The sequence below is a fragment of the Electrona antarctica genome, assembly GCF_951216825.1.
Source record: "Electrona antarctica genome assembly, chromosome: 23".
NCBI lineage: Eukaryota > Metazoa > Chordata > Actinopteri > Myctophiformes > Myctophidae > Electrona > Electrona antarctica.
In genome coordinates this window covers 19,963,921-19,983,083 of record NC_136804.1, presented here as the reverse complement: position 1 = coordinate 19,983,083, position 19,163 = coordinate 19,963,921, and the positions used below count along the sequence as shown (strand labels likewise).

The 19,163-nt window shown below is 45.2% G+C and overlaps 1 protein-coding gene across 2 annotated transcripts; it reads right to left on the bottom strand.

Annotated features, from left to right (window-relative positions):
- Positions 1–338: 338 nt before the first annotated feature.
- Positions 339–18,327, bottom strand: LOC306916267 (tetraspanin-8-like). Of its 2 annotated transcripts, XR_013788972.1 has the most exons (10): positions 18,112–18,327; positions 15,862–15,918; positions 15,098–15,223; positions 13,405–13,479; positions 6,527–6,625; positions 6,135–6,236; positions 5,754–5,786; positions 4,685–4,768; positions 2,245–3,886; positions 339–2,185 (listed from the first exon to the last, which is right to left on the bottom strand). XR_013788972.1 is itself a non-coding variant. In XM_079494090.1 (9 exons), exons 1-9 carry the CDS (start codon positions 18,169–18,171, stop codon positions 3,785–3,787), a joined length of 738 nt encoding a protein of 245 aa, XP_079350216.1. In that variant the 5' UTR covers positions 18,172–18,327; the 3' UTR covers positions 339–3,784. The 2 variants fall into 2 exon arrangements, 1 of the variants encoding a protein (XP_079350216.1); XM_079494090.1 differs by having other exon boundaries at positions 339–3,886.
- Between the last annotated feature and the right edge of the window lie 836 nt (positions 18,328–19,163).

The following is a 19,163-nucleotide window of genomic DNA, read 5'->3' as shown; positions in this document are numbered from 1 at the left end:
CACGATTCATCACTCAGCGCTGTCTGATCATAATGAACCAGCAGAGAAGTCTCACTCTTAAATCTCCTTTACGCACACGCACGCACGCACACACACACTCAAAGAATAGCAGAATTCCCAGCTGCTGTGGGTTGTAAATAGACTTAGCAATAGACTTGTAATCTGGTGTGGAGAGACAAACATGTACGCACGCACCCACCCAACCACGCACGCACCCACCCACCCACCCAACCACGCATGCACCCACCCACCCAACCACACACCACCCCCCCCCCCCCCACACACACACACACACACACACACACAAATTCCCGGTACACCAAACAACAGAGAGGATATCTTGTTGTTGCAGGTTTATTAAACATTGCAGGCACCTCACTGAGACTTCAACTTGAAAATGCACACCGAATATAAACACGATAAACATAGCCACAAACTTTGACATCTTTCTTTGTGTTCATACCAGGAGCTCTAGTAGGCCTACTGCTCGTTACCAGGGTCCTGGTAGGACATAAAACCAGCTGCAGAAAGCCAGCAGTATTAGGCCCCATTTACACTGACAGACAAATCTAGTCTGAATCAGATCTGTGCCACATTGAGATTGAAATCCGATTGGTCCAACATGTCACATGACTCATTTAAACAAATCAGATTCCAAACTGGATGTGGCTCAGATCTGATTCAGGCTAGATTTGGCTGCAGTGTAAATGGGGCCTTATAGGTCCTGGCAGGATAGAAAACCAGCAGTCCTAGTAGTTGTGGCAGCATATAATATGAGCCATACTAATGGTACTATAGGATAGAAAACTAGCAGTGCAAGGGGCTGTGGTAGTGGTAGGATATAAAATCAGCAATACTAGAGGTCCCGGTATAAAACAATAACATCCTAAATTAATTCAGTTTTTCCATGCATATATTCACTTTGCTAACAATGGACACTAACAAAACATCTATTTGCAAACAAAATAAAAAAATAACTTTCAGTACAGTGCTTACAAACAACTTTACGTGTCAAAAATAATCAATAGCAAAAAACACATGCTCAATGTCGGCCATGTTGGTTCTTCTCTCTCTCGGCTTGATATATACTCAGTAGGCTATTTTCGGCTATTTTGGTGTGCAACACCAGCGCTAAACTTAGTGTAAATCTACCACCGCCTTTCTCTTTCTCTCTCTCGTCCATCTCAGACTAAGATCATACTGTAGCTTTCTCCCGAAAACATGAGGCCTGTTCATACAAAACGATTAATAAGCGGTTAAGGTGCATATAGATCAGCTTTGTCGCCCTTCTATAATTTGGATACAATGAAGCAAACGTTGCTTAACGATAGTATAGTCTTTTAGAACTCTTCATATGCGCTACCATCTAGCAAAGCAGAAAATGCACCATGATAAAGTAGTATTAAAAAAAGCTATCATCAATATCAAAACATATTACAATATTCTGTTAAATGCCCTTTTTTGTCTTCCTCTCTCTGCCTGTCTCTCCATGTCTGTGTTTCATTAGCCTCGCGTAGGCAGACAATATCACTGCGTGGTTATTAGTCTCGTCCTTCTCAGCGTTAGGATTTTTCCCAAGGGGCGGTTACAAAAAGATTCAAACGGACTATTGCAGACATACAAGCTACAACTAATCAGAGCAGCACAGCCCACTATATGTAACACACATGCGCTGGCATTGGCAGTGTGAAATTGTAAACAAAGCATTGTTGGGACTGGCTCGTTTAGCCTGCTAGCCAGACGATACTACTCGTATTCCTCGTAAAGACTTATTGAACAACAACAGGGAGAGACAGAAAAATTGGTTGATGTGAATGATTATATTTTCTAAATCGTTTATCGCTATGGCGGCATTCATCTTTGTTGTGAAAAACGAACAAGTCTCTTACAATGTACATCACAGGTGATAAGCCCGCCCCATATTTGCATATGGACACGGTCCTGGTTGGTTCAAGCCAGATTCCGGACGAATCTGGTTGGTTCCTCACTACTGCGGTGCAGCAAAATCCTCCCTCAATTGAAGTTAGTGTTTCATACCAGTTTGTTGATTAAAAAAAAGAACGCTTGCTTTTGGACCAGTATCTACAGCAGAACGGAAACCAGGCACATCTGAAATATATTGTCTATGGTTCTCTCAGAGTTATACAGGCCTGTAAGGGTCCATCTGGAACCCACCCAAGGAACCCTGAGGGTCCCTGGACCCCACTTTGAGAAGGGGGTCCATCTGGAACCCACCCAAGGAACCCTGAGGGTCCCTGGACCCCACTTTGAGAACCACTGGTATAGATAGACAGTGTAGAATAGATAGTGTAGATACAGACCAATCAATGTATACTTTTTACTACATACCGTAGTAGCATCAGATGCTTTTTTTTAAGTGTGTATTTTAAAACATCCCTCTCCCCATGCAGGGTTGTTAGGAGTAGTAAGGTTTTAGGGTAGGTATCTGAGCGCAGAGGTTCAGGGTTTGGCAGTGAATCTTACACAGCAACAGAATGAGCTGCTATGCAGAAAATAGCCGATCTGCATGTAGAGATCGGCTATTTTCGGCGCGCGACGGCACGTGGTACAATGACGTTTAAATCAAGCTTTACTGGGAAGTGATCGTGTTGACAGGGTGTCACTTACATGCACACAATACTCTGGTGTGTTGATGTCTGTTGACTTTTCTCAGTTAGTAATAATTATGGTTTGATGTGGATTAATTTGTGGTGAATTTAAAACAAGGATTATACACAGACCATCCATATTGAAGAGTTAAGATTAATATTTCGCAGGGAAATTCCACAATGTAAAAGAACTGTCAATAATACAGTATTATATATTTTAAATATATTTATATTTCAGCCAGGCACCTACAGTATTATTATTATGCCAGAATCAACCATTTTCTAATACATAAAAATTTATACAATTACCAAATTGTATCAATTTTTATTTGTCATTTGTCTGTCATTTGTCTGTTTACATCTAGTAATGTTTTAATTTTAATTTAATGTCTGTTGCAACTAGTGTCTGTTCATGGTTGTGCAATTCCTTACAGGCTTGTTTGATTCCAAGTCTAATTCAGATTCAGATTATGACAAGATAAGAATTGTTGTTATTGGATAATTGCCTTCGACCAGAATACTGGAGTGCATATAATTCTACATTTAATTCCAAATTTGTATTTGGTAACCCATCAAATTCTGTCTCTAGAGCAGGGGCGTATATTGCGGCATCCCTACTTGCAGATTGCAACCTGGTTATATCCACCAAGCGCAAGACCATGAAGCCAGTCTGGGCCATCCATCTCTGCCTGGCACTGGCACTCATGAAAAGTGTCCTTTGCGGGCCGGACGTGTCACACAGGCCTAGTTGCAGCTTCACACCCCTGCTCTCGAGCAGTGATCCTAAGCGACATAATGTGATAGGTATAGCGTTTGCGTTGTGTATTTGTCCCAGTACAAAAACAATATCACACCTGTGTGAAGTGAGGGGCGCTCTCATCATACATCATCATGCATCATTCCGGCCAATCACAATTTGCGTCCTCACCTTCACCTTCAATGTTTGTGTTTACACAATGTTTGTATTTACACGAACACTCAAAGCTGGCCAATCACTGTCAATGGCATTCAATGTTTGTGTTAACACAATGTTTGTGTTTACACAAACCTTCAAAGCTGGACATAGGAGGGTCTAGCGCCCCTGCCCCAAGAGTGGTACATGGACTGGCCTGTTGGGTTTAAGGGGCTAGGTAGGGGTCAGGGGGTCATCGGGTGGGGGGGGGTTCAGGTGGGGTTCAGTACCCAGAGCCCTTCATGGCGATGCTCTGTCCCCCAGTCCCCCCGTCGTGGCGCCGGACCATTCGAATCATGAGGAGAGAGACGAGAAGGCCGAGGAGCTGGAGGAAAAGGAAAAACACGTGACACATTGACCGTAAGTATCCCTGTAACATCAAGACTAATGAGAACGGTAAAGAAAGTATCCCTGTAACATCAAGACTAATGAGAACGGTAAAGAAAGTATCCCTGTAACATCAAGACTAATGAGAACGGTAAAGAAAGTATCCCTGTAACATCAAGACTAATGAGAACGGTAAAGAAAGTATCCCTGTAACATCAAGACTAATGAGAACGGTAAAGAAAGTATCCCTGTAACATCAAGACTAATGAGAACGGTAAAGAAAGTATCCCTGTAACATCAAGACTAATGAGAACGGTAAAGAAAGTATCCCTGTAACATCAAGACTAATGAGAACGGTAAAGAAAGTATCCCTGTAACATCAAGACTAATGAGAACGGTAAAGAAAGTATCCCTGTAACATCAAGACTAATGAGAACGGTAAAGAAAGTATCCCTGTAACATCAAGACTAATGAGAACGGTAAAGAAAGTATCCCTGTAACATCAAGACTAATGAGAACGGTAAAGAAAGTATCCCTGTAACATCAAGACTAATGAGAACGGTAAAGAAAGTATCCCTGTAACATCAAGACTAATGAGAACGGTAAAGAAAGTATCCCTGTAACATCAAGACTAATGAGAACGGTAAAGAAAGTATCCCTGTAACATCAAGACTAATGAGAACGGTAAAGAAAGTATCCCTGTAACATCAAGACTAATGAGAACGGTAAAGAAAGTATCCCTGTAACATCAAGACTAATGAGAACGGTAAAGCTGAACGTGATGAAGAGATCTTACCGCCGTGGAAGCAAGGGTGAAGAACACGCCCATGGGGATCTTAAAGAGCCAGTCAAAGAGGTCCCAGGCCGACGTACCGCACGACTAGAAAGAAACCAGGCAGTCAGTGGTGGAAGATGTAGATGTGTTACTTAGTGTAATATGGTACAGTATGGTTCAGTACTGTTCAGTTTTGTTTCTAATAGAATCTTGATAGAGGCCTGATTTAAGTTCATTTTGAAATAGTGGTAGGACCAGATAAGCATATGCTTATTATGCTCCTTTTCGAAGAAGAAGAAGAAGAAGAAGAAGAAGAAGAAGAAGAAATTGTGCAATATTGTTTTATTTTATTATTATATTATTTTATTATTATATTGTGTAAACCATTTAAACCAGTGGTTTAGGGATCCTTTTCTGGATCAACGCCCACTTGGAAATTTCAAGTGTTAGCGGCCCAAACCAATGTTACAGACCAGTGATCGGATGGGTGCATGGGCGATGTGCATTTTCAGAGTATGCTTATTTTTAATGATTAATCAATCCATTGTGTTCTGGCACAATAAATAAGCACAAGTTCTTATTTATGAGCATCACAATGACAATAATGAGTACCACAGACGAAAAACAGTCTAAGTCCAAATTTCAGACTGACCCCTCCACAAAAAGGCCTCGTTGTCCTGAACCCTTATCTATCATTTATATATTATGGATCAATAGTGTGGACTTAGACTGTTATTCGTCTGTGGTACTTATTTATGTTTCAAGGTTTTAAGAAAAATTACAATGTCTCTCTCTCTCTCATATATATATATAGCTGATAGCATGTGTTGTCAACACATGCTTAGTATTAGAGGTGATATTGTATGGAGAATATAGGTTGCTACCTCCAGGAAGGAGATATGGTGTACCAGCATACAATAAAGTCAGACTAAAGAGGTCCTTTGTTCACCAGTCGACTTTGAGGCTTAATCAGGAGTTGTAGTAGCTACGGGGTAGGTGTGGATATTGCTCTTGTCTTCATGTCTTTAAAAATTGTCTTCAGTGTGAACTGACAATAAAGTACTATATCATATCATATATCATATTATACCTGTTTGTAGATGCGTGCAGGACCAGTGGCATCCTGAAAGAAAGCAATATATATATATAATACAAAATATATATTTGTTTTAACATTTGGAAAAAACTCAAGTAACGTCAAAGTACCTCAAAATGTCACATATTAAATGCACTTAAACATTATTCAAAATGTTATGCTATTACATTGAGTTTGGCCGGAGGTGTGACTCTACTCCTGTGATACTACAGATTATCTGCATGCGCAAGCCTGACACAGAATCTGAGATTACCGCAAAACCCCCAGAAGCAGAGCCTAAAGAGTTATTACATGAACATAATATTGAAACCCACCAACCCACCACCCCCCCCCCCCCACACACACACACACACACACACACACACACACACTTACCGCTGGCTTGTCGATACAATCGAAGGCGCTGCTCCTGCATTCACAGGTATCTGGGATGTCATTTCCCCAGTCCTTATAGCTGGCGACTCCACAGCACTTCCACTGAAGACAGATGGACAGACTCAGACGGATAGACTTCAACCCTCAATACTTAAAAAACTTGACCTTAATTTGGCTCTGTACTTGATCTGCTCTTATGTTCTTCTACACCAAACCACTTCACCGAAAATAGACGACCTGCAAGCTCACAACGCGTTGCACTGCGATGCATTGTGAGCTTGTAGATTGAAAAGTGGTTAAATTGTCTTTACATCTAAATGGGAATGTGCGCTGGTTCAGTGTGAGGTAATTCATTTATTAATAATTCATATTAGCGAGTCATTTACACTTACCTGAACCTGCCAATCACTTTTGACCTTATCCTTAAAGGCTTCATCTGACATGTAGTTCTGGGACAGATCATCAGAATAACCCATAAAGTAATTCTTCATCTGTCAACATAGAGTGAGAAACGTTAAAGGTTACTTTAGTAACCACGGTTGTATATATAAATTGAACGAAATACCTTTCGTTTATGGGTAGGTTTCCTTCAAAACCTAGCTGCAGAACATTATTTTATGTACTCCCAGGACAGAAAATTCTAGAATTTTCGCTGTCCTGGGCTCTAAGGGTGACGTAGGAAGCCACGCCTATCCCGTATAGATACCTGCGTGGCTACGTCAGCCCTCATTCGGAACTTTTCTTCTGCTTTAGAGAACAGAAGGGCGTTCCACGAAAGGTATTTCGTTCAATTTATATATACAACCGTGGTTACTAAAGTAACCTTTAACGTTGTATTATATAGAAATTTCACGAAATACCTTTCGTTTATGGGACTTTATGAACTCCCGTGACCTGAACTTCCAGTGGGTCCCAGGTAAACCTTTTGGGAGGGGCTCGGACCCTTTTGGGTCCAGAACCTAGTCCTTGTGGAGAGCAGGAGGCAGCGCTATGCTGCCCTGATGCTTTACTGAGCAGCGGCCCCCAAGACCGCGTGCGCTAGCGAAGGCGCTGCCACATCTAGGTTATAGTATGTGGCGAAAGTCGAGGGTGTAGACCAGCTTGCTGCTGTGCAGACTTCCTGAATGGAGACACCCTTGTAGAGTGCCCAGGAAGCTGCCACACCTCTTGTGGAGTGGGCCCTCAGGGCTTGAGGGGAATCCACGCCTTGGCTAGTGTAGGCCAGACGGATGGCTTCCACTATCCAGTTAGAGATAGTGACCTTCGTGACGGGCTTTCCTTTGGTCCTGGCACCCCAGGACACAAAGAGTTGGCTTCCTTGTCTGAAGGGAGCCAGTCTATCCGCGTATATGCGTAAAGCTCTGACTGGGCAGAGGCAATTAAGCCTGCTGTCTTCGTCAGAGGAGAACGGCGGGGGATGGAAAGCCTGTAGGTTCACTGGCACACACACTGAGAGAGCATTTTTGGGAATGAAGGCGGGGTTTGCCTTTAGGGTGACCTTGGTCGACCCCTCATCGAACCTCATGCAGTCTGGAGAGATCGAGAGCGCATGTAGGTCGCTGACCCTTTTTGCTGTCGTGAGTGCGATCAGGAGAGCCACCTTCAGGGTTAGGAGCTTGAGGCTCACGGTTTGTAGTGGTTCAAAGGGTGCTGTGGCCAGAGCCTTTAGAACCAGGGACAAATCCCACGAGGGAACGAGGGATCTGCATGTCCTATGTTCCCTGCGTACACCCTTCATGAATTGTTTTACCAGCGGGTGCTTCCACACCGTCTGGTTATCAAAGCCTGGGTGGCAGGCAGAGATTGCCGCCAAATGGACCTTGACTGAGGAGAGGCCTAGACACCTGTCTAGGAGCTCCTGCAGGAATGACAGGACGTCGATCACTGAGGCCTGGTAGGGGACTGTTTGGTCTGGTCTTCGTGAGCACCAATGCTCGAAGACGCGCCAGGCTGTGTCGTAACGGTCCCTTGTTGACTGGGCTCTGCCTTTCTGAATCGTTTCGATTCACGTTCGGAGGTAGACCCACGGCAGTCAACATCACCCTTTGACGGGCCAGACCCATAGGTCTAGGTCCTGGGGGTGAGGGTGGAAGATCTCCCCCCTCGCTTGAGAGAGGAGATCCGCTCGAAGGGGAATTCTCCACGGCTGGTCGTAGAGGAGAGGGGTTATTTCCGACCTCCAGACCCCCCACGACGGGGCTATTAGGAGCACCTTCAGACCCTGAGTCCTCACTCTGTCCAGAGTGGGGCTGATGAGGGATAGCGGGGGAAAGGCGTAGAGAAGGGTTTTGGGCCATTGGTGTGACAGAGCGTCTAGCCCCAACGTTGATGGTCCCCTGATTGCGAAGAAGAGGGGACACTTCGTGTTCTCCTCTGTGGCAAAGAGATCCACCTTGGATTTCCCAAACCTGCTCCAGACCTGGGCCACTGCATGAGGGTGTAGTGACCAGTCTGAGTAGCGGAGAGGTCCTCTGGACAGCAGGTCTGCCCCTGTGTTCAGAAGACCTGGGACGTGACACGCTACTATTGAGAGGACGCGTGTGTTGCACCACAGGATCAGTTTCTGAGCCAGTTGATGAAGACGAGGGGACCTGAGTCCACCTTGTCTGTTGATGTAGCACATGGCCGTGGTGTTGTCTGTCCTGACTAGGACATGGCAACCCAGGATGCGCTGCTCGAAGTGTTTCAGGGCGAGGAAGACTGCCATGAGCTCTAAGTAATTTATGTGAAGGGCACGTAGTGGCCCCGACCATAAACCTCTGGCTGTGAGTCCTTCCATCGTGGCTCCCCAGCCTGTCATGCTGGCGTCTGTAGTGATGACTTTCCTGATCAGAGGCTTTCCCATGGGGACGCCCTCTGAGAGGGTTTTCCTGTCTGACCACCATTGAAGGGCTAGTATGCATTGTGATGTTACTGTTACCTTCTGGTGCCGACGGTGCATTGGTACATGTAGAGAGCCTATCCATCGTTGGAAAGGTCTCATATGTAGCCTTGCTAGGCGGATTAAATAGACCGCAGAGGCCATTAACCCCGCCATCCGGAGGCATGCATGAAAAGGAATCGAGCGTCCCCTTTTGAATGACGTCACGCACTGCAGTGTTGCGTCTATTCTCTCTTGGCTCAGGCGGGCCGTGTAAGAGATTGAGTTCAGTGTTATGCCTATAAAGTCTATTGACTGTGTTGGCATAAGCATGCTCTTCTCGTGGTTTATTATAAACCCAAGCGAGTCGAGGTGGCTGAGCACACGATGTGTGTGCGACAGTGCTTCTCGTGGAGAGTCTGCAAGTAGGATCCAGTCGTCTACGTATGTAGCGAGACGGATCCCTTGCTGTCGGAGCGGAGCGATAGCTGCCGCGGTGCACTTTATGAAGACTCTGGGACTCAGTGACATTCCGAAGGGAAGGACTGTGTACTCGTACACTTTTCCTCTGAACCCGAAGCGCAGAAATTTTCTGTGCGGCGGGTAAATCGGAATGTGGAAATATGCGTCTTGCAGGTCTATCGACGTAAACCAGTCCCCTTCGCGAATTAGGCGTAGGAGGACTGGTGGAGTAAGCATTTTGAATCGCAGCTTTTTTAAGTGACGATTCAATGCCCTCAGGTCTAGAATGGGACGGAGTCCGCCCCCCTTTTTCTTTACCAAGAAATAGCGGGAGTAAAAACCGTTCATTGATTGGTCGAGGGCCACCTCTGTGATGGCGCCTTTCTGCATTAATGAATTGATTTCCTCTTGCAGAATGGCGGCCTTTTGCCCGCTCGCTTCTGAGAAAATAATTTTCCTGGAAGTGGGCGGTTTCGAGGCGAACTGAAGCCTGTATCCTGTCTGAATTGTACGGATTATCCACGGGGAAGCCCCGGATATCCGCCATTGTGACAGATGACGTGACAAAGGGTTCCCTGTGCTTGTCAGCGTGGTGCATGGCCTGCCTAGGGGAAGACTTACTTTGTGTGAAATGTCTCCCTCTAGTGAATTTTTTCGGTATTGAGTTTGGAAAAAATTGGCGTGGAGTTTTTGGACATCTTTCCCACTGGGCCTATGCCCTTCAGAGTTGGTTTTATTGTTTTTTGTGTTTTTTGTTTTTTTGTTTTCTTTATTGAACAACGTGGAAAAACATACACATGTGAATTGCACATAACAATTTTGGGGGTCTGTACAACGGTGCTCACAGCACTGTGTACAGGCCCCCTTAAGCGCTTCAGCGCAGGCTCTGAGGTGAGATCTGTGATCCCCACCTCTGGCCTTGAACTCTGAGTGTGGTGGGGAAGATGACCCGGCCCGGGCAGGTCATTTGCGCTTCCCCTGGCCTCGGCCTCTGGGAGCGCTCCTGGCCTTGTAGGGCGGCGGAGAGGTGCGGCGGTCTGCTCTGCCTCGGCCTGCAGGCTGTCGCTGTCTATCTCCGCTCCGGTCCTGGGACCTGGGTTTGTCATCGGTCTTGGCCTTCCAGGGTGCCTTCTTAGCCTTGGGGCGGCCTACCGGGGCGGCCTGGTTGGCCAGCGGTTCGAGCGCCTTCATCGTCTTGGTGGAGGACTCGAGCTGTTGGATGGTCTCTGACATTTTGGCCAGAGCGTCCTTAAACATACTGTCTGGGTGGATATTTCCAGCCACAAACTCTTTCTTTGTCTCCAGGGAGATGGCGCTGGTCTGATCGACCCAACGCCATCTCTCCTGGAGGATGGAACATGCCATTGCCTTGGCGTTGTGGAGAGTGGAGTCCCTCTGGAGGGTGGCCATCTCGTGATTCAAGCGGCGTAACTCGGCCAGGTCTTCTGGCAGTTCCGCTAGCTGGACTTTAATGGACTTCTGTCCCATCTCAATGAGGAGGCTCTTCATGGAACCCTGGAGAAGTGCTCCTGCATTGAGGGCCTTCGCCACGAATGACATGTGTGCATACTGCCACTTGTTCAGTTTTGAGGCTTCCCTCACGCTGCTGGACAGGAGCTGCGGTTCCTTTACGTGGTGATCCACTCTAGGAGCTGCAGGGTTGGCCAGGTAGGCCGCTATAGCCTTGTCCATAGCTGGCATGAAGTCTATGGCGAGGGTTTGTTTATCTGGTATGTCGTTGGGCCCCTTGGCGCTGGCCTTGGGAAAATCCACCTTCAGGAGGGGTTCGTCCCAGGCGTGCATCATGGCCTCCTCGAAGCCCTGTGCCATAGGGAGCTTCTGTCTTCTAGGTGCAGGGGGGGGGGCGGACTCATCAGTCCTGCCTTCCCATGGTAGTACCTTGACAGTTGACTTAGGCCATGTGTGGTTACAACGTGCACTAGCCTTCCTGTATATCTCGTAAATATTGGAGTCATCCATGGGGGGTACAGGAGGCGGGGGGACAGGAGCCCTGGCTTGCTGGTGCTCCTGTATTTCCATGGCATCCAGGTCGTCGAAGGGGCGACGAGTGGTGCTGACGTAGTCCCCGGGGGAGAGGTCATCATGGCCATCTCGCTCGTCCGCGTAGGCCTCGTCCAGGACGTGGTAGTCCTGGAGTTGCTCCTGGAAGGAAGGGAGCTCGTCATCACGAAGCTCCCCTTCCTCCCTGGTAGTCCAATGCTCCCCACCGGGAGACATTGCGCGGTCTGGGGAAGGGTCCAGGCGGTCCACCATATAGCTGGGTGCAACAGCAGGCTGTCTGCGTCTAGCTGTATGTCTGGGCGGGCACTCAATGGTGGCCTGCACGACGTGTTGTCGAGCACGTGGAGCTGGGGAAGAGCGGCGCGGTGCGAAGGTATCCCTTGGCCTCGCGCCATGAGCCTCGTAATCAGTGGCCTCGTGAGCCCTGGTTGCAGAGGCTGAAGTAGCGTACCTGTCTCGGCTAGCGCCGGCAGGTGCTGCTCTTGAAGAAGAGGCTCCGGTTGGGGCTCTGTTGCCCGAGTAGTCGAGCCTCTGTCTCGGGGTAGCTCGTTGTCCCTTTGGCGGGACTTGTATGCGAGCTCGTCGCGGGGGAGGAGTGGGGCTCCTCTCTCGGAGTCCGTGGGCGGCAAAGTTGTCATAATACCTTTGGACACGTCCGAGCCTGTTGTTTAGGACGTCGTCGTCCATTTCCTCACAATGGAGGCAAACGGGACCGATTTCCTCCATGGACTCACGGGTGTGGGTGAGGCCGAGACAATACATGCACTCGTCATGCCCGTCTTTGCCCGACATCGTGTTCCCGCATCCCCAGGTGGAGCACGTCTTTTGTTTGGGGCCTTCTTGACAGTCGGCGGGCACCGGCTGTCGTCGATGGCGTCTTTCCCCGGGCTGGGTCTCCCTCGTCAGCGACATGGTTGCTTGTAGAGAGAGGAGTCCGGGTGCTTAACAGCCACAGGTTTATCTTCCTCGTGGCGTGTAATAGTAGACCACAGGCGTATCTGCCTAGTAGCGCTAAGCTAACTATCGATAGCTTTAAGCTAACAAACGCTAGCTTTAGCGAGAGAGAAAAAGAGGCGCGAGCTGTTTTTCCGACAAGCTAGCGTAGCAACAAGTTGCCTAGAACTCACTTGTGTCGAAGTTCGGCTTTTTTTCTCGAGAAGTATCCTTCTGTTTGCTTCGAGAGTGTGCCAGAGATCTCACGGTCCTAAAGAATTAATCTCTCGGCCGAGTTTGCGAGATATATTACCCTGCACACACTGGAATGTTAAAGTTCGTTCTCGCAGCTTAGCAGAAGAAAAGTTGAATGAGGGCTGACGTAGCCACGCAGGTATCTATACGGGATAGGCGTGGCTTCCTACGTCACCCTTAGAGCCCAGGACAGCGAAAATTCTAGAATTTTCTGTCCTGGGAGTACATAAAATAATGTTCTGCAGCTAGGTTTTGAAGGAAACCTACCCATAAACGAAAGGTATTTCGTGAAATTTCTATATAATACAACAGACGGTTAGAGAGAGAGACACAGACAGACAGACAGACAGACAGACAGACAGACAGACAGACAGACAGACAGACAGACAGACAGACAGACAGACAGACAGACAGACAGACAGACAGACAGACAGACAGACAAGAGAGCAGGGGGATTTATAACCAGGGTTACTATGGTTAACGAAAGCTAACAAAATAACTGAAACTAGAATTGGAAAAACATTTTAGCCAACTGAAATAAAATAAAAAATTAGCCTTTGCACAAAGCTATAACAGAAAACCTATTGTGTGTTTATTAAATCAAAATAAGATCATCCATAGTTTTAGTCTTTGGCAATATTTCATTGCAGATACAAGGCTACAAGGCAGCTCCCAATGTGACACATAGTGGGATGTTGTGAGCTTGTAGATCTGCCAGGCAGACAGACAGGAAATTACCTGGTTTCGTTTGGCAGCAATGATGATTCCAATGATCAGCATGATTAAGACACCAAGTATCATGATCCCTGCAAACTGTAGATATGACATCCATTAACGGTTAACCCATTAAGACATGATAGTCAGGGAATATTATCAGTATTATCAGTATAATCTGGGAATACATTTCTTACCAAGAATTTTCTTCACCAATGTGTTTGTAAAGGTGTCTACTAACATATCCCACATTGGTTTATATTCAACCACCCTAGGGGAATGTTTGACAGCTTCTGAAAGTTGGGGTATACCATCAAGACAACAGCCAATGTATGGCAAAATGTTCTAAATTTCATTATGCTTTAAATAGCATGTGACGTGTCAAACGGCCATAGACACTTGCCCAAATGTGCCCAAATGTGCTGACCTCATCACATTTGTGATGACGGCTATGGCCTTTTTAAGCCCAAGGAGTGTTTTTCGTGCAAAGCTAATGCTTGGAATGGATTCAGAATCATGAAAACCCCCTAGTCTGGCCATAGTCCCCCTAGTTTGGCCATAGCCACTTGCCCAAATATGCCCAAATGTGCTGACTTCATCACATTTGTGATGACGGCTATGGCCTTTTTAAGCCCAAGGAGTGTTTTTCATGCAAAACGAATGCTTGGAATGGATTCAGAATGATGAAAACCCCCTAGTTTGACACGTCACATGCTACTTAAAGCATAATGAAATTTAGAACATGTTGCCTTACAATGGTTGTATGGTACTCCAACTTTCAGCAGCTGCCAAAAATTCCCCTAGGGTGGTTGAATATAAACCAATGTGGGATATGTTAGTAGACACCTTTACAAACACATTGGTGAAGAAAATTCTTGGTAAGACATTTATTCCCAGATTTTACAAAACAGTTTTCTGAAATATAGCCTATATGTTCTACACCCTACAGTATATCAGTGGTTCTCAACATTTTTCATGTCAAGGACCCCCAAAACTATATGTATTTGGCCGTGGGTCCCACCCCCACATTTTTGTTCAAGAGACCCTGGGAGGAAAAGATTTTAGTTAAATAAATCAAATACAAATAGAAATCAGAAACAACTGGGAGGGAGGCCCCGGGAGGCAAAGATTTTAGTTAGAAATGTAAAAATAATACAAAGATTTGCAAAAGAAATGCACGGTTTTCCAAAATAGCAGATCTACAAGCTCATAGCGCGGCACGAAGTGACGTGCTATGAGCTTGTCGTGGCCCGCACATGAAAATCTCAAAAGCTTAGGTGGCCTTGAGGGGGTTCCAGGGAGATGTCCCCAGCAAAAATCAGTTTAACAACTTTAATCCCTATACATCGACTACTTAAAAGTTGCAGATCGACAAGTGAGCTTACATCTGCTATTTTCAAAACACCTTAATCTTAATATTTTTGAAACATTACTACAACACAAATCCTGTATGTGGAGCCACTGGCACAACATGTTTTCAGATGGGGTCCGCAGGCCAAATAGCCTACATGTTCATTTAGGGGGGGGGGGGGGTAACCTGACTCCGCCAGATGGGGCAGCAGAGAGTACACTGGGTTCCCCAACAGGAGGGGGGAACCCAGTGTACTCTCTGCTGCCCCATCTGGCGGAGTCAGGTTAGGGGGGGGGGGGGGGGGGGGGGGTTCTTGACATGAAAACGTGTGACAACCACTGTGGTTCTTTCTTCTTTTATACTCACCACTTTAAGGACTATCTCTCTTTCTAGACATCCAGCGACGATTCCAAACACGGAGATGAGAAGCATTCCGATAGCAAACAACCATAACCAGGCAGTCCAGCCAGAGGGAAGGCCTAGAAGACTCAGCTGCACACGCACACACGCACACGCACACGCACACGCACACGCACACACACGCACATACACACAGCTTCTTAAATGCAGTGGTGGAAAAAGTACTCAATTGTTTTACTTAAGCAAAAGTATCAATACTGCATAGAAATACTCTTTCATGTTTTCAAATGTATAAAAATCTTTTGAAAATAGCAAATCTACAAGCTCACAATGCATCGCATCGTGACACATTGTGAGCTTGTAGATCTGCTATTTTCAAATGGTCAAAATGTATATAGGGCTGAAGTTGTTTTGTAATGATAATCAAAATCTACAAAGTAACTCAAGTTTTCAAATAATTGTCATGTAGTAAAAGTACAATATTTCCCTCTGAGATGTAGTGGAGTAGAGGTAAAAGTATTGGAAATTGGAATTACTTACTTGAAATACAAATACCTCAAAATTGTACATTGCTTAAATGTAGTGCTCCTCTAAAGTACAATGGAAAGTGACTGGGTCGACTCATGATCTACTTATAGTGGGTGTGATCCAGTGGTGGAAAGTAATTAAGTACATTTCATTTACACAAATACTGCACATACTTTTTTGTGGTGTTTATAGTGAGTGTAGTGTGCGCGGGTGGGCGTGGTCTGACGTGAGCGTGACCTTACCACATCAGCAAACTGCTGGACCTTCACAGCTGCCACGACTACCAGGATTCCAAGGAGCTATCCAATGAGACAGCAAGAGTCAGATCATCACCACGCACACATCATCACACATCATTACGCACATGATTACTTTTGTAGATCGGCGATCATCAAATAGATGATCTACAAAATAATTAAAGATGCATGTTTTTGAAACAGTTTAACAAATGCAAATAAATATTAATTTGCGGGTCCTTGACATGGACAGTTTGAGTAGCACTGCTTTACTGTCAGCAAAATCACACTCTAAATAAAGCTGCATTGTAGCCTATATTTTGTTGCAAAAACCCAATGGCAGTCTTTGCAAATTGGAAGGCCATTTCAGAAAGCAATTTGAGCACAATGCTCTCTTTTGAGTGTTAGAAGTGTTATAGACCTGAAGGGCATCGGATCACAAGTGAAGCCAGGCTTCAGAGACCATGGGGCCTCATCAGGGGTATAGCAGCAGAAACATGGGACCTCCTGTTTGTTCTTCTGCATAGTGCAGCAGGCTATTGAACAACATTAGTGAGGCGCAATCTCCTTTAATGTTTTGTGTAAAGCACTTTGAAATGCCCTGTTGTTGAAATGCACCTATTCTAATAAACTTGCCCTGCCTTACCTTACCTGACTCGCCTTAATGGTAAGATAGTTTTCCACAGGAATTGTTTGCTGCCACCGGCAGTTTTGGAAGCAAGCAGTGGGTGTCGCTGTTTGACCGGCCGCAAAGAGTAAACAATGAGCTGGTAAATTAATTTGTTTACAGTGGTAGGCTCTGATGGTGAAACCTTTTTGGGATCGTTTCTCAAAACAATAACCATTTAACCCATTAAGACCCGAGGCCGAGTCTAAAAACAGTTTTCCGATACGTAGGCCTATGTTACATCAGTGGTCCGTAAACTTTTTCAGGTCAAGGATCCTCAAAGTTTTGTCCCAGGGACCCCAGAAGCAAAGATTATATTTCCCCACTACACAAAATCTCTATACCAATCTTCAAACTCATTGCGGCGCGATGTGAGCTTGTAGATCTTCTATTTTAGCAGAAAGTTCACCAGGGTCCATGAAGTCAAAGAGGTTGATTGTTTGTCTTTACTCTTTACATGGAGAAGATTAGCCATCGGCAAGAAATTACTCTAAATCACTCTGTAATTACCAGTTATTCCTCAATAACATGTTATTACGTGAATTTTATTTATATTATGTAGACATGCATGCAGGAAGACACTCACGCATGCATGTGATGCACACGCACACACGCACGCACCCTATTATCTCTGCCCTCAGGCATTGGTTGGGATGTCGGGAATGTGACCTTTATGGTGTGTAAAACCCTTTTGAACTAAAGAGGTATGGGAAATAATGTATGGGTCTGCTGTCTCTCTGCTTTACATGTCTTATCACGGTATCAACCCCCAAAAACACATATTTCTTCTCTTTTATCAAAATATTAAATAAACTTTAAATTCATAGATTTCTGGTTTTAGACTTTGAAATGGATTTAATCATGACAACTAATTATTTTCAAAAAGTCTGCATAACTTCAAGACATTGATTTAATTAAACCAGCAGTTCTCAAACTTTTTCATGTCAAGGACCCCCGAAATAATATGCATTTGGCCAATGAACATCTGAAAATATTTTTGGGGCTGTGGCCCAAGAGCCCTTGGCTCTCAGGGGCCCTTCGGGGAAATTGGACCACGCAGTATTGGGTTTGAGGCCCTGAAAAGAGCTCCTGGGGCACTTCATTGGCCGTTGATTTTGTTAAATTTAGGTAAAAAAGTTGATAAAAACAAGAAAATGTACGGGCCCAGGGGCCCTCGTGGGGGTTAATCCATCCCTGACTGCCCTTAAAACGCCAACTGATCTCAGTTCAGTCTCAGAGTACATTTTAGTATGTCAACAACCTGGTTTGTGCTCACGCACACTGAAACCCAAAACCACACACTAAAATCCTCAGTGATCATTTCCCTCATCTGTAGTGACTTATCAAGTCAAATGGATTTTATTGTGCAGGTATATTTTTTTACATTTGAAGTTTGACGTTGAATTAACTAAAAAAATTAATACAAATGTAGATTGTTATGAAAAATGGATACAGATCTAATAAACAGGAATCAAAAAAACAAATTAGGCGTTTTTTTATATTATATTCATGCTTTTTCATGCACTACACTAAGGACCTATTGTATTAACAGTAATACAATAATACTAATAAATTGCTTCTATACTCACCACAAACAACACGTTGAAGAAGATAAAAAGGCATTTGAGACAGCCGTTTATTTTTCCCATCTTGAATTGGTCCCAGTAGCAACAATAATAAGACCTTTAATATTTCTAGTGGCTGTAGAGCTTTGCATTCCTGTCTGCACAGTTCAAGTAAGGTAAATCAGATGGATGATGGATCCCCTGCTGCAAACACTAAGGTGTGGCTTGGTCCGTGTGACCGTGTGTGTGTGTGTGTGTGTCCGTGTGTGCGTGTCCGTGTGTGTGTGACTGTGTGTGTGTGTGTGTGTGTGTCAGTGTGTGACTGTGTGTGTGTGTGTGTGTCTGCGTGTCTGCGTGTGTGTGTTAGAGAGAAAGCGGGAGAGAGAGCGAGAGAGTGGGGGAGGGTCTGTAATCTAGAACCGAAGCAGATAGAATGGCTGCTCCCTCCCATTCAAGGTCAAAACGGACCATTTGAACGTTACATTAAGGCTTTATATGTTTTCTGATTACTTAAACACACCAAACTTATATATATATATATATATATTTTCCCCCTGTGGTTCTTCCGCTGCTCTTTTCTGATGGTTGAGGTGCACCACAAAAAAACCTGTTGAGCCCCTGTATGCAGTGCAAATAATTGTGCAAATTTGTACAGTGTCAGAGTTACAGACCTGTAATTGACCTGTCCATCATTTGCAACCCACTTAAGGAACCCTGTGAGTCCTTGGACCATGCACTTTGAGAAACACAATTTATAATTTAGGCATTTAGTATAGTCTCGCGATTCTGCCACAGTTTTAAAATGCTTTCCGTCATACAGTCTGGAGCACGGAAGCTCTGAAAATGATCTGGGGGTAAAGCGCATGTCCCACCTCCCCCGGTTGTCCTGCCTCGACCGCACTTCCGTTTCACTTTTGCAGTGGAGAGAATTTATCCTACTGTAAAACATATTAGTCAAACCATATACAGCTTGCTGCCTAGCAGAAATGGGAATTAAAAATATGTTTTAAAGGTATTCTAAGGGAACGGAAATGACGAACAGATGAGAGTGCTTTCTCTGCATTCTGGAGTTCTGT

Coding starts and splice junctions, on each gene's coding strand:
- LOC306916267 (XM_079494090.1), bottom strand. CDS start 18,171: ATGGGAAAAATAAACGGCTGTCTCAAATGCCTTTTTATCTTCTTCAAC. Junction 15,224..15,861: donor TCCAGCAGTTTGCTGATGTG/GTAAGGTCACGC, acceptor GTGCGTGTGCAG/CTGAGTCTTCTAGGCCTTCC. Junction 5,787..6,134: donor ATTGTATCGACAAGCCAGCG/GTAAGTGTGTGT, acceptor GCTTTCTTTCAG/GATGCCACTGGTCCTGCACG.